Below are 25,609 nucleotides of genomic sequence, written 5' to 3' on the forward strand. Positions count from 1 at the left end.
TATTTCAAACAGAAAACAAGATTATTTCGCTTGTTTCGATTAAAAACCTTAACCTGTTTTTCTGAAAACAAGGCAATCATTTTTACTTCTGTAGAAAACCCTTCTTGATTTGAGAATTTTGGGATATACCGGCTGGAAACAAGACAAAAAAATCTAGACTAGAAAAGCATTGTCCTGCGGTACAACGGCAGTCTCTACGAAGAAGCTTCAGATGACTAACTAGTCTGAACGGTTTATGCAAGCGGCCCCTGACGGTGGTTCTCCGGCGAGGTCCAGAGGAGCTTCACCTGAAGCAGCTCGCAGCATCATGAGCTCAGAGACACTGGCGCCCTGATCCATCAATATTTTATTCACAGTCTTGACATGGCTTGAAAGTCTGAGCAGATGAACAGCTCTTATGTGACGGCCTTGGAGTTGGCGTCTCCCGGGGGCCCTGCATTCGGGCTCCTGGTTGCTTAATTGACAAAGACAAGTATACTGTCGTGTCCCTCAGCCGATTTACACAGCTGTCCCGCCACATTCCTCCTGATGTCCTCGAAGGGCACCTCCGTGACGAGTCCTGGTCCTGTGGGTTCATAACCTCTCGCTTTATTAGTCTTCATGTACGCTACTAGTTTGGAGGGTGACACTTTAGAATGGGTATCACTTGTTAACTATGACTTTTCCCTAAATAAGTACTTATTAATAGCTGAATTTAGGTATCGTGCAGGATTAGGGATGTAGAATAAGGCATTAATATGTGCTTAATTAGCACTTATAAATGGCTAATATTCTAGTGGCATGCACGCTAATAAGCAACTAATAGGTGTAACCGTAAAATAAAGTGTTAGTAGAAATACAGTAAAAATGTGAAATATTATTACAATTTAAAATAACCGTTTTCTATGTGAATGTATTGTAAAAATGTAATTTATTCCTGTGATGCAAAGCTGAATTTTCACTCTTCAGTCGAATATGCTGCGGAAGAAACTGGAGTAATGATGCTGAAAATTCAGCTTTGCGTCACCATAATAAATTGCAATTTACAATATATTCACATATAAACGAAATATTTTAATAGCAATAATATTTCGCAATAATACTGTTTTTACTGTATTTTTGAGGAAATAAATGCAGACTTGGTGGGTCTTCTTTCCTAAATTAAGAAAGCATAATTACTCCAGACTGATTGGAGACTGTGATTGGCGCCAGGGCTTCGAAAGATCCGACAGAAAGCGTTTCGGTTTTCCCTGACACAGGTGTGTGTGTGTGTGTGTGTGTGTGTGTGCGTGTGGATGAGTCGATCTCTTCAGTTTCATGTCTGTTCCACAGGGAGCCTGAGCTCGGACCTGCTGGGTAATTTCATCTCAGTGATAATTGGAACTTCCTGTGGCGATGAGATCATATCCTGCTGAGCCACATCAGAGCAGCGGCATCACAGCCTGGTGTCTGACTCGAACGCTCGCACACAGACGATAATGTTCCTTCGTTAATGCATTGGGGAATATTGGGAATGTCTAACAGGATTTCCTGTTTTTCATATGGATTGGATGCAGGAGGTTCGTCCTCGGCGATAAACACATAGTCGATCTATAAAATGACGGCCGTGATTTAATATCTAATCATTCACAGCAGTAGTTCCATCCAAACGACAAAAAAAAAAAAACAAAAAAAAAATTATTTAAATTAATTATGAAAAAATTACTTTTTAAATAAATGCTGTTCTTTTGATCGTTCTATTTATTTAATAATGCTTTTGGAGTAATGATGCTGCTTTGGTTACAGGAATAAATAATATTTTAATTTTTCAACATAATTAATGGATTTTATAGATTTATATTTTATTGTATTTTTAACAAATAAATGCATGTATATGTATATAAAAAAATGCTACTTTTTAATGCATTTTTGTTTTGTTGGTACTTTATATTGCCATTTGCAGGCCAAAAAAAACCTTTGTGAGAGTCTGCGTGGTCGATAAAATATATACTGTCCGTTTGATCATCACTAGCTCGGTAACCCAAATCTCTAGTTTTGACATCATTTGTCTTCCCTTTGCCCTCTTGTCTTTTTTTGGTTTCTTTATTTATTTATTTGTATATTTTTTTGCTGACTCAGGAGAACTGTCCCAAAATGTCTGGGTCTGGGAGACAAGGGCAACAACACACACACACACACACACACACACACACATTTGTTCTGAACCTTCAAATCTAATTTAGGCATGACCTTGGACAGGTGGACAAGCTGTATAAAATATATATATATATATATATATATATATATATATATATAGTGTGTGTGTGTGTGTGTGTGTGTGCATAGCTTCATATGAGTGTATGTTCCCAATGGTCCTGCAGATCACTAGCAACTCTCTTTAGCGAAGGACAGTGTGTGTGTGTGTGTGTGTGTGTGTGTGTGTGTGTGTGTGTAAAACCATCTGCTCCTTCAGGATAGATGCGAGTCCAATGCTGAATTCATCACTTTGACTTTCTGTTCAGAGCAAGAACACACACACATGTACAGGTTATGGCGAGATTCCCAAGTTATCACTGCGACTTTGCCATCTCCCTTAAATTCTAAAACTTTAATTATATCAAGCATCGCACCCGTTTTAACGAAGATGATACGAAATATAACCGGAGCAGCAAATCGCCATATTAGAGCGATTTCTGAAGGATCATGTGACAATGAAGCGAATGATGCTGAAAATGCAGCTTTGATGACAGGTATAAGTGACATCTTACAGTATAATCCCATAGAAGACTGTTATTTAGTTCTGTGTTATGTACATTTTAAAGGCAAGTCAGCTCCCGTGCGCTTCTGCGTACGCCGTGACTTTGCCGTTTCTCTCACGAAGCAATATTTAGTCACAAAAGCTCTCAGTTAGATTAAGGACAAAGATAGAGCAGGATGAGAGCAGAGAGGGGAGAAAGAGCGAGCCATAGAGAGACCGCGAGCAAAAGAGGTGAGCGAATGAGACGGGAGCTGTGTCGCAAGGACAAACGTGCATGGCAACACTGCAGTGTTCGAGAGAGAATACAAAACAGGCGGAACGCTTAGACGGCCCGGCACGCAACGGTGCGCGAGCTCTCTCGCTGGCACTGCAAGCGTGCTTTACACACGACGTGTTAACGGAAGTGAGGCTGTGAGGACAGCTGATGCACTTCTCCAAAAAGTGCATTCGTTTGCATGCAGCCACGCTTATGTATGCGAAGGAACTTCTAATGCATGTGTTGCATGCTGCTGTGTTTCATTATAGATGTGTTACCAGCATGCACACACACACACACACTGTCCCCCTATGACCTTCAGTATCCCGCAGTGTCCTGTGTTACACCAAATGACCGATCACTCTCTCTCTCCATCTCTCTCAGGTGTCTCTCCTAATGTTTTGGGTTGTTCCCATGTGACGGGCAGCTTGATATATTTCCTGCTTTGCTGATGCGTGCGTGTGTGTGTGTGTGTGTGTGTGTGTGTGTGTGCACCTCAAAAGCATCTATTCATTGTTTTTATGCATCTATAGAAACATATAAATCTTATTTATGCATTTGCTTTTCATGCATGTGCAAATTACTATTCAGCTGGAGTGGTTAATTAAGCAAATCAAGCCATTAGTTTGTGATTTTAGTTTGGCATAACATGGTAAAGCATGGTAAATCACTGTAAAACAAATCCTTGAGTGGCTTTTACTAAGCAATATGATAAAATACACAGCTGTTCAAACATTTTTGAGTATTTAGTATTTCATAATAGTTTGCTTTAAAATTCTATATCATCATAAAGTTTTTATTAAGCATATACAGTGCATTTATGAATATTAATAATGACTGTTTTGTAACTTTAGCATTAATTTAAATTGCATTAAACCAATCATAATTTGAAGTCCATAGTTTTGATAATTTAACTTTTCTTATCATCTATTGTTAGCTTTTTTTTCTTTCTTTTTTAAATAAAACTATACATCAGCAATATAAAACGCATTGCTGTTCAATAAATAGTACATTTTATTATTGATAGCAATTGGATTCAAAATTCTAATACATAATGCTTTTAGAAAGTCTAATACTAAAATAAATAATACATTTATTCTTTAAAAATCCTAAATTATTTTAAATTTTAACAAAAAATATTATTTAACATTAATATTAACAATTGTCAAAGCAGTGGTTTTTTATGTTAAAGCTTTAGCATTCAATTAAAATGCATTTTTTTGGTATTTAGCTGCATACTACACAGTACACACTATATACTACTGTATATAAAACAATATTCAGCGCTAGTTTATCAGCATTTTATTATTATTATTATTTAACAAGTGCCATTCAGTCTACAAGTGCATTTTTCAATTTAGTGTTAAGATTTTGACGGGATGGGAAACTTGATGGGATAGTTCAGATAAAATTTTATAATATTTTTAGATCCAGAATTGTATGACTTTCTGAGTATGTGAAACTGAATGGGGCCTAATGTTATTTGCTTCCTGTTTTTTCTACAGAAGAAAGAAAGTTATATGGGTTTAGAAGTGCATGCAGGTTTTTTTTTTTTATCTTCGGCGTTCCTTTAATTTGGCAGCGTGATTTCCAGCAATTACTAATTAACTCATTAAAAAATACGCTTGTTAATGCACTGCAAACTTAAACGAACTAACATTTTTATTAAACAACATCAATAAAGGTGAATAAACACTGTTATAAATGTGTTGAGCGCTGTTCGTTCATGTTAGTTCATACGTTAATGTTAACAAATGACGCCTTACTGTAAAGTGTTACTGCTCTTTTGAACTTTTTACACATTAAAGCATCCTGAAACATGTGTTTGATGTATTGAAACATGTAAACGATGTATTTTAGTTTCCACAAAAAATATTGATCAGCACAACTGTTTTCCATTTTTATAACAATATTACATTTTCCTGAATCATTAGAATGATTTGGAGTAATGATGCTGAAAATTCAGCTTTGATCACAAGAATAAATTACATTTTAACATAAATTCAAATAAAAATCATATATATTAAATTGTAATAATATTTTACTGTATTTTAAATAAATGCACTTCCTTGAGAAATATCTCCAAATGAGGACTTCAAGATTCTGTATGTCCTAAAGTTTTAGTTTGAACTACTTTTATGAACCTCTTTTGTCTTTTGTTTTGTAGCTTGACCCGCATTCGTTTTCCGTGTGGCTTTGATAACTTGTTGGCGTTAGTGTGGGTCGACGGAACCAGAACTGTCCCTTTGACATCAATTTTAGCGCTTTCTGGCGGAGCCGAACAGAGCCGGCCGATGAAAGAAAGATGAGTGACTTTCAGCCATGCTGTACGGTGCTGTGTGTGAAAGCGAGCGTTAACGTGACTCTAATGACGTGTGTTTACTGCAGCACAGCTTCATCGCTGTCTCCATGACGACCGCTGTGCTCGCTTCCCCTTCCTGCAGCAAAGAAAAGCGTTCCAGCGCAGACGCCTGCAGCAAATACCCAGCGTAATGTGCTAATGCCATGTTTTTGACAGTGCGGCACGCTAATGCCACGTTTCTTCAATACGGCGTCATGGAAATACCACATTTTTTGACACGGTACTATGGTAATAGTTTTTGACAGTGTCGTTGTTTTTTTTAATACGGTGCCATGGAAATACTATCATTTTTTGGGCACGGCATAATGAGAAAATTACATTTTAGGACGTTGTGTAGTGTTTCTTAATATGATGCCGTGGTGAAAGTCCATTTTTGGGGGAAGTTGTACTACGGTAGTCCTACCGTTTTTAGACACTGTGGTATATACTGTGTTTTTTGAATAGTAATACCATCTTTTTAATACAACATTGCTATAGCAATACCATATTTTTAGACATCATTTTACAGTAATACGATGTTTTAGGATGTCAAAATATGGCAATGCTATACTTTTTCAATATGTTTTTTGACTTTTTTACTACGGTAATCCTATGTTTTCTGACATTGCAGTGTTGTAATACTATGTTGTAGGACATAATACTTGTGCTTTTTTCAATATATTGCCATGGAAAACCATATTTTTGGACTGGATATTATAGTAATACTACATTTTAGGATGTCATAGTATGTTAATAGCGTTCTTCACACGATAAAAGCACATTTTCAGATACTGTACTGTACTGTACACATTTTAGTAAGTTAATACTGTGATTTCTAAATATATAGTGCCATGGTAATACTATAGTTTTAGGTAATGCACTATGTTTTTGGACATTATAGTATTGTAACAGGCCTACTATGTTTTTTTTTTCAATACAGTGGCATGGTAATACCACATTTTTGATCATATGTTTGCTGACACTGTAGTACAGTAATAGTAGTAGTAATAGTAATAGTAACAGTAATAGACGTCAAAATGTGGTAGTACTATATTTTTGGGTAGGCTCATAATACTATGTTTTGGGACATCATAGTACGGTAATACTATGTTTTTGTTTTACCATGTCCACAGTTTTACCATTACCATTTTAACATACCATGATAAATCTATGTTTGTTGTAATTTTATGCTATGGTGATATAGTAATGGTACCACATTTTTGGACATGGCTTATATGGACATAAGTTGTATGGTAATACTGTAGCACGCTTATCTCACATGCCGCGTATTGTTGCATGTGCTGAGCCTCGTTCGTGATGCAATCACTTCGGTAAAACAGTTTGAGACTGGATTCGTGAATTTGCACAGCTTTTGTACAATAAATTAGCGTAAAACAGTTTAAAGGCAGTTAACAGGATGCAGGTATTCCATGCGTGCAACTGGTTTGTGGACCGGTTCCCTCGCTTGAACAGCCAACATGGAGGGTGAGAGATGGAGAGGGAAAGACACGCATGAGGAGCGAGGGGGACCTGGGCTGAGGAAGCTGGTTACTGCAGCAGTCTGTAACTAGGTCAGGTTGAGACTGGAGACAGATTGAGAGAGAGAGAGAGAGAGAGGAGGCTGGATTATGGGATGAAGCAGGTATGTTTTACATTTAAAAAAGAGTTCATGTTCACCTGAGATCAGCGCCTGTCGTTCGCCATGTTCTTATTCGACCCCTTCATATTTCTGATTGCATTAGCCTTGGAAGGACGATTTCACGTGCTGGAAACGGGAAAAAAAAAAAAAAAGCCTGCTCAGCTATACACGGGTAGGCAAAAGAAAATCAGACAGCATAATAAAAAAAACATAACATGGGAAAAATGTTTCTTCATTCTTGGACATAGAGGCTTATCTTCGATGTTAGAGGTTACTTTTTGTTTTTTAGATTGTTGTTGTTACGCTACTGATACATCAACTACCCGAATATAAAAAAACAAATGCTTTCGTGCACTGTAATCGAATTTACGTCAAAAACAAGTTGAAGTCTCACCGGTGCTAACTATCACAAATAATTACGAAAGAAAAAAATTTGCATTTTTACAAGTAAACAATTTTTAAAATAATGATTTCTCGTAATAAATGGTTTACGGTGATTATATTTGCTGCACTTCCGAGAAAATGGTCCAGAAAATACTTTCAAACTGTTTTTTAGCTCAGAAATTGCTAAATTTCACAAATAAACTACTATTAGCCCTATGAGTTAAATGTGACCTTTTAAAGTAAATACGTAAATAGCATTTTCTTGTAATCCTATTTCTGATTTCATGATTCCATGTGCTACAAACGTTTTGAGTTTTTATTAAGAAACTGGTATTTACAGCTTAAACAGTTTTTTTTTTGCAGAGTATCAAATAGTATCTTAATGAATATTAGGTCAGACTTTATATTATATTAGGTGGTCTTAACTACTATTTACTTGCATCAAAAAATAACTACAATGGATTTAGTGTGTTCATAGTTTATTGCAAAAGACTTTTGTTGCTACTGAGGTGTGATACGGGTAAGGTTAGGGACGGGTTTGCTGGTATGGGTAGGTTGATGGGTTGGTTAAGGTGTAAGGGATGGATCAGCAGTGTAGTTATAAATGCAAAAATCGCAGAAATGCATTACGGATGTAACTACATATAGGTATTTTTTAAGTGTATAAGCGCAGTGTAGCAAGTGAAAACATGTATGCACGCAACAAGCGCTTCGTAAATGCGAGTACACCGTCGTTAAGGTCGCCTAATATAAAGTGGGGCAGAAAATTTCAAATGCAAAAGCTTTCGGTTGTCGTTATGGAATGAAAAAAATATGTCGAGCAGGACGGAAAGTGTCTGTCATGATAGAGAAACAAATGTGCGCGTGTTAGAGAGGGAGGGAGCAGGCTCAGTACAAATCCTAGGCAGCCTGTGAAACAAAGCAGTCTTGGATGGAGGGATAAATGGAGCGAGCAGATAGAGGGGTGGAGTGGAGGAGAAGCTTTCAACCCTGTGTGTCCTCACTGCCTGGAACGGCTCATGCACATGAGTGGCTCTGAGTGTGTGTGTGTGTGTGTGTGTGTGTGTGTGAGAGAGAGAGATCTATCTATACAAATACATGTTTGATCTTTCTCTGTTATACTCAGCAGGCAAAGGCTTGCGAATTTGAGAGAGAAGTTGCTTGCACAATGCATGGATATAGCATTTTTTGGCCGCTTTCGACTAGTCGCAACGAGGTAGTTTCCTAACAGACGTCACGCGCCGGTCCTGGACCTTTTACAGTCAGATAGAGAGAGTTCAGTGTGTATGTGTGTACGCCAGGACCTAGTTTAGGTTCTGGCACACTTTTGAGTGGACCGAATACAGAGGAATGAGTATCCAGGGACCACAAGAGGGTTTCTCATGCTGGAATGAGGAAATTCATGATGATTAATATAATTATTATTATTGCTGTCATTGTTATCTTCAACTGTTTGTACTAAGCAAGCACACATATATCAATATGAATCTAAATTATAAATAATAATATTTTCTATGAACTATTATTTGTATTATAAATAATATTTTATTATTGTAAATATTAATATTAATGTTTTTTTACATTAAATCTAAAATACATACATTTTGCAATAATTTTTGCGTTATTTTAGTATTGTGTGCTGTTGTAATATTTAGTATTATATAGTACTGAATTAGCTGTTTTATTTAATTTAAATTTATATATTTAAATTCCCTGTTTAGTATTAGCAATTGTGCGCGCTTTTGTCTTTTTATTTGTTTTTTAATTATTCAAAAAACACTTTATATAATTAAAATTAAGTGTAAAATGTGTAATTATTTTTTAGAGCAGTAGTCTTTATTTATATACTGTTAGGGCAGTATTATTATCAGTAGTATTTTTTAACTAGCTTTATATTTTTATATTTTCCTTTTGATTTCAGTTTTAGTAATATTGTTGTGTGTACGCGGCTTTTTTTTAATTTCGGTTTTAGTTGTAGCAGTTTTAGTTTGTTGCAAAAATTCACTTTTAACTTTTAAAACGCATTTTAAATACATTTTTTAACCACCTTTTAAAATGTCAATATTATCCTGTTCAGAATTATTGGAAATTCAAGCCCAGGTTATTCACTCAAGTGTGATATTGCGATTAAACAAGACTAATATTTTATGTTTAAAACTGTTTGGGGTTGAATGTTTTACTCAGTATTTATGCCTCTTTCCGCCGAGTCTCTGTAGCATTTTTAATTAAACTACATTCATCACAGAACATGCAGTTCATTTGCTTACATTAGCACTGATTTGTGTGTAAAGCTATTATACTCTATGTATCCGTTTACAATTACATATTGTTTTACCTGAGCTTAGTGTTGGGCAAATAGGTCTTTCGGCCAAGTGTGATTTCACCGATATATAACGCCATGTATAGTCATCATGGCTATGAAAACTGATCTCGTATACATGGCAATCAATGTCTAGAGGACAGAGACCTTAATAAACATCATTGAACGGAAAACTTGTGCTTTAGTCAATATACAGTAAAGCAAAGAGGCAGCATATAACTCACTTCTTAATTATAGTTTTGCCATTTTTAAAGAAGAGGGATAAAATCATTAAGCCCAATGTTAATAAACACAAATTCTAAAATACCACTGGTGTCTATCTAATGCATACCTCTAAATGTTATAATAATAATAATACTGTATAATATATAATGCATAACATGGGTTCCAGCACAATGGATTAATGAAGCAAGCTTGTGGGTTTGTCGTAGTGGTTAAAGCTTATGGCTGGAAACTTCCGGAGGCTGGTTTGGGTCATTAGCTATTAGACTAGTGTCCTTGAGCAGGGCACTTAACTTCAGGTTACTCCGCAGGGATCGTGTCTGTAATAAGTGTACCGTAAGCTCCTTTGGATAAAAGCATCTCCTTACCGGAACAATGCATGGCTGAAAGTTTATTTGTATAGCTCTTTCATAATACATACGTTTCAACGCAAATTATCAATCTGTTATCAATCAGACATGAGAGTGGAAGGAATACATATAGCATTCATATACAGCTCTGATATGTAATACATGTAATGCGTTCAGTTAGCTTCATATAAGGTACAATAATTAATAGATATAATCTTCCTTCGCATTTTGTATCCACATCTTTGTTATCCAAGTGTTTTAACCAAAAATATAAAGTGAAAACTAATAGAAAGAAATGACCTGTATGGTAATTGAAAAGTATAGATGCAAATTGTGCTGTCAAACGATTAATTGCAATTTAATCACATCAAAAATACAAATTTTGCTTACCTCACTGTACACTGTATATATATTTTTTTAATATAATTTTATATGAATACGCACACATACATGTATATATTTAAGAAAAATGTTATGCTTATATAATGAATATATTTCTATATAATAAAAAGAAAATCAATTATATATATATATATATATATATATATATAAACACAGTACACATGCATATATTATGTAAACAAAAACGTTTATTTTTAATGCTATTAATCACGATTAATCGTTTGACAGCACTAGAAAAAATACAATAAATGCAAAAAGTATTGGCCATTTTTAATGAAACAGCACATTATGAAAATACCAAATAAAGACAGAAATTTCAACTTTCAACTGGCGGAAAAAAAAGTTTAAGGAGTAAAAAAATTAAGTGAATGATAAATGAAAAAACCCCTCAGTAAAAACCTTCAGACTATAGTGCATTACATATACAGTAAATGCTACTGATAAAAACGAATTATTAGAAAAATTAGGTAAAATGTTGGCGATTGGTAAAATGAGGCGATTGGTAAAATAAAAAACCAAACACATTATGAAAAGCCAAAAATTTTAAAACTGCCCCAGTGCATGAAAAAGAAAAGAAGTGTCTTTCCTTAAGGCAAACCCAAAGTCACTTCACCCTAAAATGAACATTTTGTCATTAACCGCTTTCGCCCCCATGTCGTTGAAAACCCAGAAACACAATTTAAGATAATTTTGATGAAAACAAGGAGGCTTGAACTATTGACTGCCAAACAATCGCCACTGTCAAGATGAAGTATGAAAGACGTCGTCTGAATCTGCCATCAGTGGTTCAACCGTAACATTATGAAGCTAGCGAACTACTTTTTGTACAGAAAGCAAACTAAAATAATGAGTTTATTCAAAGATCCGGCACCGTAACGTCACCATAGTTCTGTTAGACACGATGTTTGTTGTAATGTGCGTCCACTGGATGCTCTCTAAAAAAGTTACGAATCGTTAAATAAATCCATTGTTTTCGTTTTCTTACTCTTCTAGTAGCTTCATAATATTATGGTTGAACTACTGATGGCAGATGGAGACGTCTTTGGGTTGGAGTAACCTTTAAACGGATGTTGAGTGCGTTCATACCTCCTCACAGTTACCTCTCTTTCTGTTTGTTTCAGTATGTGGCGTTCGGATCCCTTCTGTTCATCCTCATCTCCATTTCCACCTTCTGCATGGAGACGCACGAGGCGTTCAACACCATCTACAACAAAACGGAGAACGTGACGGACGGGAACGTGACGAGGGAGGAGATCGTGTACGAGGTGGTGACGGACAGCTGGCTGACGTACGTGGAGGGAGTGTGCGTGATCTGGTTCACCATCGAGGTGTTCACGCGCATCGTCTTCTGCCCCGACAAGGCCGAGTTCTTCAAGAGCGCGCTGAACATCATCGACTTCGTGGCCATCCTGCCTTTCTACCTGGAGGTCAGCCTGAGCGGGCTCTCCTCCAAAGCGGCCAAAGACGTGCTGGGCTTCCTGCGAGTGGTGCGCTTCGTCCGGATCCTGCGCATCTTCAAGCTGACGCGACACTTCGTGGGCCTGCGCGTCCTCGGGCACACGCTCCGGGCGAGCACCAACGAGTTCCTCCTGCTCATCATCTTCCTCGCCCTCGGCGTGCTCATCTTCGCCACCATGATCTACTACGCCGAGAGGATAGGAGCCAGCCCGGACGACCCCACGGCGAGCGCGCACACCAACTTCAAGAACATCCCTATCGGTTTCTGGTGGGCCGTGGTGACCATGACCACTTTAGGCTACGGAGATATGTATCCGGAGACGTGGTCGGGCATGCTGGTGGGGGCGCTGTGTGCCCTCGCCGGGGTGCTGACTATCGCCATGCCCGTCCCCGTCATTGTCAACAACTTCGGCATGTATTACTCCCTGGCCATGGCCAAGCAGAAGCTGCCCAAAAAGAAGAACAAACACATCCCGAGGGCCCCGCAACCCGGCTCGCCCAACTACTGCAAGCCGGACGCCCTCGCCATGGCCACGGCCTCGCCCCAGAGGATCCTGGGTAACGTGCTGGGCGGCGTGCTGGGCTCCAGCGGGCTGACGGGGGACTGTCCTCTGGCTCAGGAGGAGATCATAGAGATTAACAGAGGTGAGAGGCTGAAGGGATACGCGCCGATTTTCAGAGGCATGACCAAATTTTGACCAAAAAGTTTTAAACTTATTATGGTGTATTCTGGAGAAACCGGGATATAAGGAGCTTCAATAATATGGTCAGAAAACATTTTATGCCTGATTTACATTAGCTTATGTTTGATATGGCTAATATATTGTAATATATTTAATTTGCCTTGAAATGAAAATATGGTTAATATTAATTATATATTATATAATATAATTATATACATAAACACATAAATTTGGAAATTAACAAATTTGTTAGATTAACTACAATAGTGTAATACACTAAAATAAAATATAATTTAAACATGATACTATATATATATATATATATATATATATATATATATATATATATATATACACGTGTAGAGTGGTCAACATTGAAGTGGATCAAAATTTCATCATTTGTCCTAAAACTTTCCAGTTATTTTAAGTTACAAAAAAGTTAAAAGTTATTCTAATCCAAACAAATGTGTTCATTTCCAAACTTTTACGTGTATGTATATATTATGTATATAAAAAAACGCATATTTTATGTATATCAGTCATTTTTGTATTATTATTTTTATATATATATTTTATATTACTGTTTATACTATAGAAATCTGTGAACGCAGTATTTAAAAAAATAAGCTTAAATGAATTAAAATGATATCTCATTTAAAAATCCAATTTAGCCCAAACCATTAAAGTTTTGGAGCTGCGTGGGAAAAACATTTGTGTTAAAATGATGCTAAAAATCCTACAATACAATATACCGTCCTTACGATGTATAACAGGATGTGTATTTATGAGTGTGAGTGTTTTTTTTCCAGACGGATGCTCTTTCTGCTGATGTCTTGTCTATTATAATTTATTCATTGTTTTTTAAACCTGGAAGTCTCTAATAGTTCTATAGGCTCTATAAGGTCTACCTACGATGCATAAACTTTGCATTTCATTTTCGTTATCTGGTCTATCTATATCGCCGGCTTATCTTTGTTGCCATCACATTATTTCCAGATATATGAGCTGCGCTGTGATTTCTTGATAGGACATGATAGGTAGTTTCTCTTTTAAGAAGAGCTGCTACTGTTCTCTAGCATACCTTGCATTTTACAAGCACATTTATTATTTAGATATTATCACAGCTTTTATTAGTATTTCGATTCCTATTATTATTCACTGCTTAATTTTTATTTGTGTTATTAAAGTCATTTTCATTTTTTCAGCTCAAACATTTCAGTAACACTTCGTTAACATTAATTAATGCATCACTTAATGAGAATGAACAATGAACACAATAATCTCTGTTAATGTTAGTTATATAATACAGTATAAAATACAGTTTGTTTGTTCATGTTAGTTCACAGCTCATTAACTAATGTTAATAAATAAAAATTGTGATTTTAATAATGCATTAGTAAATGCATTCCTAGTTCATTTTCTAATTTTGATGTATTTTTATGTTATATATTTAATTGCAGCTTAATTTTGAATAAAAATAGTTTGTGATAATGATTAAATTCCTCATGATTAAACACTTTTTTTTAATGCGCAGGTCATCGTTTTGAGTCGGACCGTTCGAATGATTCCTTTGAATCAGTTCTAAGAGCTGTCGTGAATCAATTAAAGATTCGGTTCTTAATTTCAACTCACTGACTCGAGGAGCCAAAGTCATACGACGTGACGTCTCTCTCTCTCTGTTCGTTCCTGTCTCTCCTCAGACTCGAAGCAGAACGGCGACGCAGCCAGCGCCGCTTTAGCAAACGAGGACTGTCCAACGATCGATCAGGTTCTTAGTCCGGACGAGCGCAGCCCGGTGGGCCGAACACAGGAGCGCTACCAGCAGGACAGAGCCTGCTTCCTCCTCAACACGCGAGAGTTTCGACCCACTGATGGGAATGTGAGGAAAGGTATGTTTTACCGCTTCTGCACGTCGCTCAAACACACACACACACACACACACAGAGACAGTCATGCAGCGAAGGCAACATCAGTCCCAGTGTGATAGACGTGTTAGATCCTACAGATCTAGCTGCACACACAAGCATCCTTTAACAACGCTCCCAAAAATGACTTTTACATGCCCATCTCACGCCATCTCTTTCGTGCCCATCTCTCCCAAAAATACAGATTACATAACCACCGAACATCTCAGGGTGTTTTCACACTTGGTTGGTTTCAGGGGGCTGAGAGCGTTTACAAGAAGTCCGGCTTGCATGTCAAGTCAAGTCAAATTTATTTATATAGCGCATTTTTACAGTTTCAAAAGCACGCTTACAGAAACTCGTGATCTTAATGTTTATTTTTACACCATTTACATATTAAAGCTTTACTTGACATTTTGCCACAATGAACAATTCTTCAAAATTAAATGAGTTTTAAAATATCAGAATAAAATCAACGGGAAAACAAGATTATAACCAATTGACAGATTTTGTTGTCAATTAAATTTCAAGCATAAACACACTTAACTTTGATCATTTCCTTTTTAGAAAGCAAGAGTTTAGAAATTTGTAGATATCTGTAATTAAACACAAGACTAAAATACAAAATATTTTTAAAAAGAAAATAATTTTACGCAGTTAAGTTATAACGCTGTTTGAAAATATATAAAACTTTTTTATAAATATATAACTTTTAAGAACGTGAATAGGCTTACGCTTTTGCGCAGAATCAAATACACGCGTGATACAATCGTTCATTTTGAGACTATTTTGGCTCCATACTTATTGGTATGAAAGAACACGAGCAGTTTTTTTTATGCACATAAAAATAAAATAATTAATTAAAATAATTCTTAATAAAATAATTCATTAATTCATAAATAGCAAATAATATTTAAATATGCAAAACAAATAAATACTACAGAAAATGCAAATGATTTAAAAAAAAATTTAACTACACACATAAAGGTCTTCGCTAAAGGTCATTTCTTCGCATTCATGCAAAATGATAATAAACCATAAATGATAATAATCCAACCAACTCTGATGCATCATTTACAGAAACGTGTCATTATTTTACAACGATAAATATATTAGATTTATAATAGCAGCACTAAATGAAATTGCTAAATATTGATCAGCGAACAGATGGACCTGCACCAAACTTGAGCCAATGGAAGTGATCCAAAGCCACTTTTCAGGCCAGAAGCAATGTGAATACAATCTACATTAAATGTAAATCTACATTTATTTAGTTTAGGACTCAAGTCTGAAAACATCCTTAAAAACACACAGGTATATGGAAAATCTTTCTTTAAACTTTTTATCTTTTCTGTCTCTCTCTCTCTCTTTATGTTTGGTGGTTCTTTGCATGCTTATTTTACTCAATTCCGCTCTCTCCTCACGCGCACCATCCTCTTTTCTCTCCATTTCTTTTCTGCATCGCATTCTCCTTGGTCTCATTCGTCTTCATTTCAGTGACGAACCTTCTGTTACACGCGACATCCCACGAAACCTCGTGACCCCGCACTGCCACCTCTAACAGCCACAAATATCTGCTCTCCACGCGTAAAAACACACAACAAATAACACGAGCGATATGCGATCCATGCACGCCTGATCCTCCAAACCCCAGCAGCCCTTTCCTCAACACAACCCAACTATGTTTGGCACTGTTAGCATCAGGAGATCAGCCGACCATCCTCCCCTTACAGATGAACGGAATCAGAGGTAAAATCCAACCACAGAAATAGTAGCAGACATGCACATGAAGTCATTTAAGACAGGAAGCAAACACAACCACAGTTACACCTGCATGGGTGTGTTGTTGTTGATGGGCGTGATTTTTGGTGTTGATGTTGTGTTGTTGTCCTAATAAACTGTCGTTAGTTTCATCAGTTAATGCAAATGAATCTAATGTTGTATAATGCTGCTGAATATGAGTTTGCGGTTGGGTTTCGCGCGCTCTCCGCTCTCGTGCGTTTTTTGCACCTCTTAAACCAGTCGGTGACGGAAACGTCTGTGCGCTGGGGAGAATTTATCGCCCAGACGTGAAGAAATATATCGAGACGGCACAAATCGCGCTCCGAAAGCGAATTTGTCTGGCACCCTGTGCGAAGGACAGACTTAAATGCGTTTAATGGAATATTCCGGGTTATTTTCAGCTTCTAAACCATCGTTTTGGAGAAATTCGGGATAAAGAGGAATCCTCTGACGAACGGTCGCGTGCACGCTGGACTGAACAATCGTGTAACTAATAAAGTACATTAAGACTGAAGGTTGCATTTAACAGTTTTACTAGGCAATTGAAGTTAATTCAATAGGGCAAAGATCATCCAAATGGAAAAATAAAGAAAACGAGCACTAATTAAATATTCAATTTTGACTGATACTATTAAATTAGGACACCTGTGATAGGTTAGGGTTACCTGCTAGGAGTCATTAAGTTGAAAATAACCTGGAATGCTTCAAGTTTCTTTAAAGCGTACAAGCATCCGTCTCCTGAAGAGAGCAGAAACCCAATCTTTACTCAGACGTATTCAGGCCTGTTACACTAACCTCATACTCTGTATGGAGTGTGACATGTATAAGGGACAAAGTTGGACACTGTAGGGTTTGTGTAACAAACATTGTTTTCAATGTCATATGAGATCCACTGCAATTACAAATGGAACTGCAGCTGCTGCAGTGTGTGTGTGTGTGTTTTCAGTGGGATCTCACACGCTCTGTATTGTCTTTTTCTTCAGGTTGTGTCATATCCCGCGTTTGTATGTTGGCTTCTTCATATATTCTCTCACTGTTCTACTGTCTCCCCCGTCCTCCTCCTCCTCCTCCTCCTCCGCTGTGTGTGTGCGCGTGCGTGCGTGCGCGCGTGTGTCGTGTTTGTTGTGACGTGACGTCGCTTATTACTGTGTTTTCAATGTGTTTCCCTCACTCCACCGGTGACCTTTAACCCTGGCGCGACGGAGGACGCACACACGTGTGCACCGAGGCAACGCTTAAAACTCCAAGCACATAAAAAACTGACTCGAAAAGTTGTTTGGGTGTTCGCTGTGCCGAACCGAGTCACCCCAGGGTTAAAGGTCAGGGGTCGATAGAGGTCAAGGTGAATTGAAATGTGCGAGTTCGTGGTTCTGTGCCGTGCCGCCAACACCGCATTCTCTCCAGAAAACACTCGGGCTCGAATTTAAGATTTATGTATTTGAACTGCATGAAATCCATTCGGATTACACAGTTTAAACGTAAATAATTCAGTATCGTAAATGTGAAGCATAAAACAGGTAAAACGTCTGCACTCAAAAAAGATTCAAAGTGGTAACTAAAACAAGCTGGTGAAAGAAAAGCAGTTTTTAAAAAAATGCTACTTGAAATTAAGTAAAAGTTAACTGAAATGCAAGAAAATATTATTTTAAAAATCTACTTAGCTAGTTGTCAAGGCAGCATTTCTCATTTCATTATATTTTAATTTGTATTTAATCATTTTTGTTATACTGTAAGTACTAAAATATCTAATAATAATTATAAATATATAATAATTATTATAAATAAATAAATAATAATAAAAATGTATTTTTAGTGGTTGCAAACTATTTATTTTAGCTACATTTAAATCCACTAATTAAGTTGAAAGTTATTTTATTTAATTGTAGCTCAAATAAATTACCTTAAAAAAAAAAATGTGAATACTTTTTCCAGTATAGACAAAATTATTTTAATTATTAACTAAGAAGTAAAAACAACTAAATGACTAAAACTTTAACTAGAATGGTCTAGATTTTTTAATTATATACAAATACGCTAATACTATACCAATGATAATTAAACAACGCTGTTTTAGTTTTATTTAAACTATTATGCTTTTATTTCTTAATTTCTTAACATCAACTAATTGTTAATACATTTATTCTGTTAACATATGAACATGGTTAGGGCGAGCTGTAGATGTATGAGATTAAAGCGCTTTGAATTGATTGGTAATAAATATTTAAGCCTGGTTATTCTGTATTTAAAACAAAAACAAAATATATATTTGAAACTGAATGGAGTTTTTGTATCGCAGTTTGAGTACACAAACCTGGGGCCTAAATATTTTGTGTTTTTTGCTGCAAATTGCAACACTTTGAAGGTTTCGGAAAGCGTCAGGGAGGGAAAAACCACAGGCAGACGGAGAAAAGCGTGTTTACGTGTGGCACAGTCCTATGAACCCGCTCGTACGACCTCAACCTGCTTCAGTTCCTAGCGGAGCCGGAAACTCTTACGTGTGTGTGTGTGTGTGTGTGTTAGCTCTTGTTTTTGAGGTGTGTGTGTGTGTGTGTGTGTGCTGTGTAACTGACGTCTGACTGACTGGTTGACAGACAGACACTGGGATATTTGGACAGACTCACAGACAGACTGACATTGAGAAGGTAAGAACGAACCGCGACGAATAGGCTTGCAACGATACTCGCATCGCGTACCGAAAGCTTCACGGGCATTTTCCAGGCCAACTTATGTGCTCTCTTCAGAGTCCCCGCTAACAAGGATGATCGCTTTGATTTGGAAGACGCTTGTGAAGCGTTCGGTACGCGATGCGCGTATCGTTGCATGCCTAGTGGCGAAAGCCGAGCCCTCGTCCCCCTCCGGCATTTATCCTGGGCTTCAGCAAGGCATCGTCTCCCGGACGGCAGTCGCTCTCGGTCCCTTTAACATCCAGAGCACCTGCAGACACAGAAATAACATGATAACAGACGCCCAGTGTGTGTTGAGGATCTGTGTGTGTGTGAGTTACATGGCTAAAGCATCTTCTTCACTGTCTCTACGTGAAGCACCATCCCAGCTCTGTTACCAAAACCTAGTGAGCAAACATCTACGTACACTGCAGTATAGACCACATAGCAGTTTTATAGTTTCACATTTTTCCTGATATCAGAACTGAGAACGATGCAGGTAATGTTTCCTGATTGTAAAATAATTTATTGAGGAAATATACGTCCATGCATTTCTTTATTGATTTAAATGAAACGCTCGTTTTAAAAAAAATATGCATTTCTTTTTTAGTCATTTTGGTATGTTGCTTAAACTTTTTTTATTAACTTGTTTTAGGCAGCATGTGCATGTTTGTTCATATTTGTTTATTTATTTTGTTTAAAATGTTAATAATTTTTTTTTTGTAGAAAGCCAAGCTAAATTGAAATCGAACTTGACAGCCAGTGATCACCATAGCTTTTTATTGTATATATATATATATATATATATATATATATATATATATATATATATATATATATATATATATATATATATATTTTAAAAAAACAATATTTCTTGTTCCAAAAATATTTATACCTACTGTATTATGAATCATACATTCCTAAATTCTTTGATATAAAAGTACAATTTAATATAAACTAATATAACTTTTTATCTAAATGTATATTTTAATATTGATTTGAATAAATTAAGCAAAATTTACATTCAACTTGGCTGTCAGTGAATATAATGCACTGAAATTTTAAACTTAGAAATTAAGTAATTATCTAATCTCTATTTTTTATTTCTATAGTTTTAGTATTTTTAGATTTATTATTTTGTGTGAATAAAGTGAATAAGCTTTATTTTTAACCTTTTTTTAGTTAACATAGCTATAGTTAGTTATTCGTAAACATAATATCAAAGTTTAATATTTAGTCTTGTAGTTGGTTTGTTAAAAACCACCAGTTCTGTGTCTAAAACACTTCAGTAAGAAACGAATGACAAACAAATAACTCTAATTATGCTGTCTTAATAAGTTGCAATCACATGTATAACCCTCTTAAAAAACCGTCACGTAATGCATTATGATTAACGAGATCAAGAAGTCAATCAGATAATGGTTTTATCTATTTATAATGCACTTTTTCGCCCATTATTTGTGCGACTGCTTGCGTCATTCTTTGTAGTCTCCTATTTGTGTGCCGTGTGAGTAACCGTTAACAGAGTTAGCGGCCATGGAGGGCATTTCAGACCAGTCACTTACAGTATGAGCTTCCATTTCAGCTCGGGTGCTGCCTCAGAAGCTTGCAGCCTAAGTAGACAGCGAGGCAGCGCACTAGGGTTCGGAACGGAGCTGCGGCGCCTCGTCAAACGGGCATTAGGCTGTTAATTGGGCACGATGCAGCGAGCGTACGCTGTGTGTGATGCTCAGTGTGCCAACGGGAGTCGATTTAAGATCTAAATATACTCCTGTTTTCACTTGCCATCTGTGAAAACCTTCAGACACACACACACACACACACACACACATTGCTCTGGGTGTTAAAGCGATCTCTTCCTGTGCAATATAATCCCTAAATGCTATTCACTGTTCTCAGAGGAGTGTGTGTGTGTGTGTGTGTGTGTGTGTGTGTGTGTGCGCACCGACCTGCCCTGCTCTAATGCTGTTTGCATGAGGCTATTTGCTCAGAGTCAAAATCAGTATCAGACTTCTGAAGTCTCTGTGAAGGATCTCTGTAAGCCATTGTGAGTTCTCTTTCTCTCTCTCTCTCTCTTCTCTGTCTCTCTATCTCCTGTTGTCTTCCTCCACGTCCTCTTGTTTGTCTCGTGTGTTTGTGCTCTTACGTGTGTCTTTAAACTGGTCAGTTGTCGTGTGTTTTCAATTGGTCAAAGTTCATCTGTTCCCCTTTTTCTGGGCCATGCTCACAAGCAAGCATCAATAGTACTGTACAGCAACTGCATTCATTTAAGTTATCTTTATTTACTATACACCAGAAACTGAAATTAAACACCTCATGTAGTGAATATAAATGGTCTTATAAAAGGAAAAATCTGTTTTGATAAAACCGTATATATAATCAGAACATTATTTACATTTACATTTACATTATTACATATTTGTATTTACAGAAAGGTATTCAAATTATTTATTATAAAAATATAGATTTTAGGATTTTGAATTATTATTATTACTATGTAATAATTATTTATTCATTAAGACTTAATGTTATAAAAAAAATAAAAAAAAATATATATATATATATATATATATATATATATATATATACATACAAAAAGCAAACAATCTAATTATACAAATAAAAATTACATATAATATTTCATTTTATAATATTTCATTTCTTATATACATTAACTTTTACAGTAATATATACAGTAATTTTAACGATTTTATTTTTAAAAACGTATATATATATATATATATATATATATATATATATATATTGATTTTAATAAAACTAGCAAATTTCTACTTAACTGGACAGTGAGCGATCACCATGCATTTTATTGTATCAATTTTTTTAAATAAATAAATAAAAATAAATAAATAAATGTAAAAAAAAATTTTATATATATATATATATATATATATATATATATATATATATATATTTTTTTTTTTTTTTTTTTTTATAATATTAGTAATAACATTATTACCGAAGCACCTAAAACTGTTTATCGTTTTTAGGAAGGTGTAAAGCACAGTTGTCTTGTACGTAACCATCTATCAATTTATTGATATTTCTACTTTATTCACACAAATTGTACCCTAATTTGGCTTCACAAGGTCAAAGTGAGAGTCTGTATGAGATATGCCTTGAGAGCAGACCATTTTTCAAAACTAAACAGGTGTGCTCTAGATCCGTCAAGGCAACAGCATGAAGGGCTATATTTAGTCTGTATATAGTGAACCGGTTATGCTTTACAAATAGAGGTGTAAATATTTGCCCTGATGGTTTGATTCAGTTCCCTTAAATTATGAAATCTGCATTTAATTTGTATGATTTGTAATTATATAAGAAAAAATTACATGCTGACGACACAAAGGGACAACTGAGCTGGATTTATCCTTCGCAGTGATCGATAGTAATTTTAATAAAATAAAAAGTTGTCATTAAATAATCACTAAATATTAACTGCTAGTCTAGTAATGGATAATTCATAAACTACAATGACAGAGAACTCGCTACACCCTTTAAATCATTTCATCTCACACACACTCACTCCTTTCACGCCTGCGCGATATCAATGTTGCATGTTTGTGTTCGTCCCGCTAATGTGCATTTCTAGTCTGCAAATATCACAACTTGCCATTTAGAAACCCGTAAACAACATTACAGGCCGCCTCTTTATGTTCCGAATGCATCTATTACCGTGCAGGTTAACAAGTGGCGCTGTTTAAGTTCAAGGACCCGTTTGATAGCGGTCCAGTATGAGCGCAGCGGATCCGTTCTCCCGTTACAGCAGATTCCAGCAGAGCGCGGCCCGTCACGGTTGTGGTGTTCAGTGTTCTGGTCACAAGCCGATCGATAGAGCTTAATTGTGGGTAATGTGAGCTCTCTCTATCTCTAACAGCCCAGCGGTCAATAAACTGGCATGCAGCCGGAGTGGGTCGAGCTGGAATAGCTTTTCATCGCGGGCTGTACACGGGACCTTCGTAGCAACTGATATGACGTAAACTAGGAATGATCCGATTCTGTTCAACTCGGCTCGGATTTTGATCCACAAGCGTGCAGTTCGAATCAATCTGTTTTATCATCAATACAGAATGGAATAAACATTCAATGCACGTATGGCAGCAGTTTGTATACTAATATATGTTATACGTGTTATTATAATAACTTTTTTAAATGATTAATTGCGATTAATCACATCCAAAATAAACAGTTTTGTTTACATAATGTACGTATGTGTACTGTATTATTATATGAATATATATACACGCATGTATATATTTAAGAAAAATATGCTTAATATATTTTATATATATTATATGTATGTAAATTCATACTTTTCTTTTTAAATATATACTGCATGTGTGTGTATTATATAGATAGATAGATAGATATAAATAATATAAATATAAATAGATAAATGTGCATTAAAAATGTACACATATATTTTATTTTGGATAAACGTTAAACATAAAAAACATATATTTAGCAAAATATTTCTGTCTTAATTTTTTTCTAGCTATAATGTCAAGCTATGGCTATTGAATTGTTTTTATGAGGTAAATGTAACTACGTGACGTTTACGAGCTGTTTTGTTGCATGAGACATGATGCATTTCGGTAAATTTTTACATTTTTAAAATGTAAATCTCTCAGCGTACCTTTGACGTCCATTCATGTTTAGTTCGCGTTGTAACGTAAAAGAAAGAGATGATATCACTCGCTGCGCGCGGCCATTTCTACAGAGCCCGCCCAATTAAAGAGCGCCAAATGGTATTTATTATTTGAATTTCGTAACAAAACGCATAGAATTTGAAAGCCGCGACTTTAAGAATCAGTGTCAGTTCAACCAAAATAGATATTTTAAATCCAGACAATAACAACTGGCTAATTATTGTCTCAACATCTCAGGTAACACGTTTTGTTAGCATTTTTTTTTTAATTATTATTTGAAATTAAAAAAAAAAAATGTTTTCTCGATTAAGCGAACGTTGCGTTTTATCGCCTTATTAACGCCTTTGTGAATGTTATGTATGAACTTTCTTAAAAGCTACTAAAAACCGTTGGGTGAAGTAACAATTTGGGAACATTAGAGCGTTGCGCAAACGTTCGGTTGACGTTACCAAAAAAAATGTTTGTTTATAACGTTGAGAGAACCTTGCCGAAACGTTCCGAGAACATTCCCTGCTTGCTGAGATATCTTAACCATCATCACTTGATGACCGAGGCTGGTGTTCACATATAATGAGGCACATATTAAGATTGTTATCCATTGTAGGGCATCTAAATGTGGTTTTGATATTTGCGCATCCCCTTTTTTTGTTCTTTCATGTCATTCACTCTCTTTTTAACTCTCTCCGCTGTGTGACTAACACTCATCTCATCCTTCATTCGCCTCCAGGCCGTCAGTGCAGCGCCAGAGTTTCTAATGCGTGACTGTGGGTAGGTACATCAACTGTTTTTAAATTGTTCCTCACATGTTCAAACAGGAAACACTTCTTTATGAGGTTTTTCCTGGTCCACAGTAGGTAACGCTGCTCTTGTTGCTCTCATCCTACTGGACGTTTTGAACATGACAATATTATAAAAATATTGCGTGTGCGTTATAAGCAATACACGATAAACTATAAAGCACATACTTAATCTTGCGAGCTGGTTGCATTGTGTGCGTTTGACGTGATTAAGGTGTCGAAAATTAAGCATTTATCCTTTTTTTGTGTTGCATATTTCGTCATTTGGTGTATAAACATGCAACCACCTAATAGGAACACTTCAGTAGATATGCAACACGAGAGAAACAAATGATGTACAGTACTGTAAGTTATCTACAGTGAAAAGGAGTTTTGGTATAGGAAAATAATGTAGAACGGGACTTTATTTGGAGTTGGATCATAAAGAGCTAAGATATGTTTGACGCATTTAAAATGTAATCTGTTTTTAAATATTATTATCATTTTTTAAGCAAAAAGCATTGTCGAGACCAGGCACGCTACACTTTCACGCGCCCTCCTTCTTCCATCGAGTATCCATCAATCCCATGAAATATATTCACTCTTCCTGTCTTATTCCAGCCTCACTAATGCGCACTGTCTCCCGAGGAATGGCTTTAAAAGCTCTTACTAGACAAACATAATAAAAAGGGCGTGTGGCTGTCTGAACCGCGCTCTTGACCGGCCAGAGAGGTAAAAGAATCCACGCGGCTTGTTTTTGTTGCTCTGTTGTCCGAAGCGGGAGATACGCTGAAGGTTGTGGGCTGCTGAAGTACACCTGTAGTATGACTGTGCTTTAGTGCGTATAGGTCGTTGGTTTTAATGAGCGGCAAGATGCTGTTTTGTTTTAATGCAAGTGGATTCTTGTAATCAAACTCCACTTTTAGGCCAGAGGGGGTATTTTACACAGATATGAATGCGTGCAGGATTATTAAACGTGCTTCATGCATGTTCTACGGTGGTCTGCCTGAAGAGAGCTGTGTTATATCTTTTCAGTACGTATT

General features: G+C 36.2%; 1 protein-coding gene and 1 long non-coding RNA gene across 6 annotated transcripts in view; one reads left to right on the plus strand and one right to left on the minus strand.

The window, feature by feature from the left end:
- kcnc3b (potassium voltage-gated channel, Shaw-related subfamily, member 3b) overlaps positions 1-25,609 on the plus strand; it is a 61,389-nt gene that overhangs the window by 24,188 nt on the left and 11,592 nt on the right. For 2 of the 5 annotated variants that reach the window (XM_043226297.1, XM_043226298.1), the window contains 3 exons: positions 11,752-12,733; positions 14,472-14,660; positions 17,441-17,461. In XM_043226297.1, the coding sequence (XP_043082232.1) occupies positions 11,752-12,733; positions 14,472-14,660; positions 17,441-17,461 (1,192 nt within the window). Of the gene's footprint in view, positions 1-11,751; positions 12,734-14,471; positions 14,661-17,440; positions 17,462-24,517; positions 24,559-25,609 lie in introns of all 5 variants that reach the window. The other 3 variants (XM_043226299.1, XM_043226301.1, XM_043226300.1) reach the window with 2 other exon arrangements.
- LOC122329783 lies at positions 6,284-11,817 on the minus strand. The gene is made up of 3 exons (XR_006247949.1): positions 11,717-11,817; positions 6,991-7,078; positions 6,284-6,896 (listed from the first exon to the last, which is right to left on the minus strand). It is a non-coding gene; the product is annotated as an uncharacterized LOC122329783 (long non-coding RNA).

This window comes from Puntigrus tetrazona, chromosome 24 (assembly GCF_018831695.1).
Source record: "Puntigrus tetrazona isolate hp1 chromosome 24, ASM1883169v1, whole genome shotgun sequence".
In the NCBI taxonomy this organism is placed as follows: domain Eukaryota; kingdom Metazoa; phylum Chordata; class Actinopteri; order Cypriniformes; family Cyprinidae; genus Puntigrus; species Puntigrus tetrazona.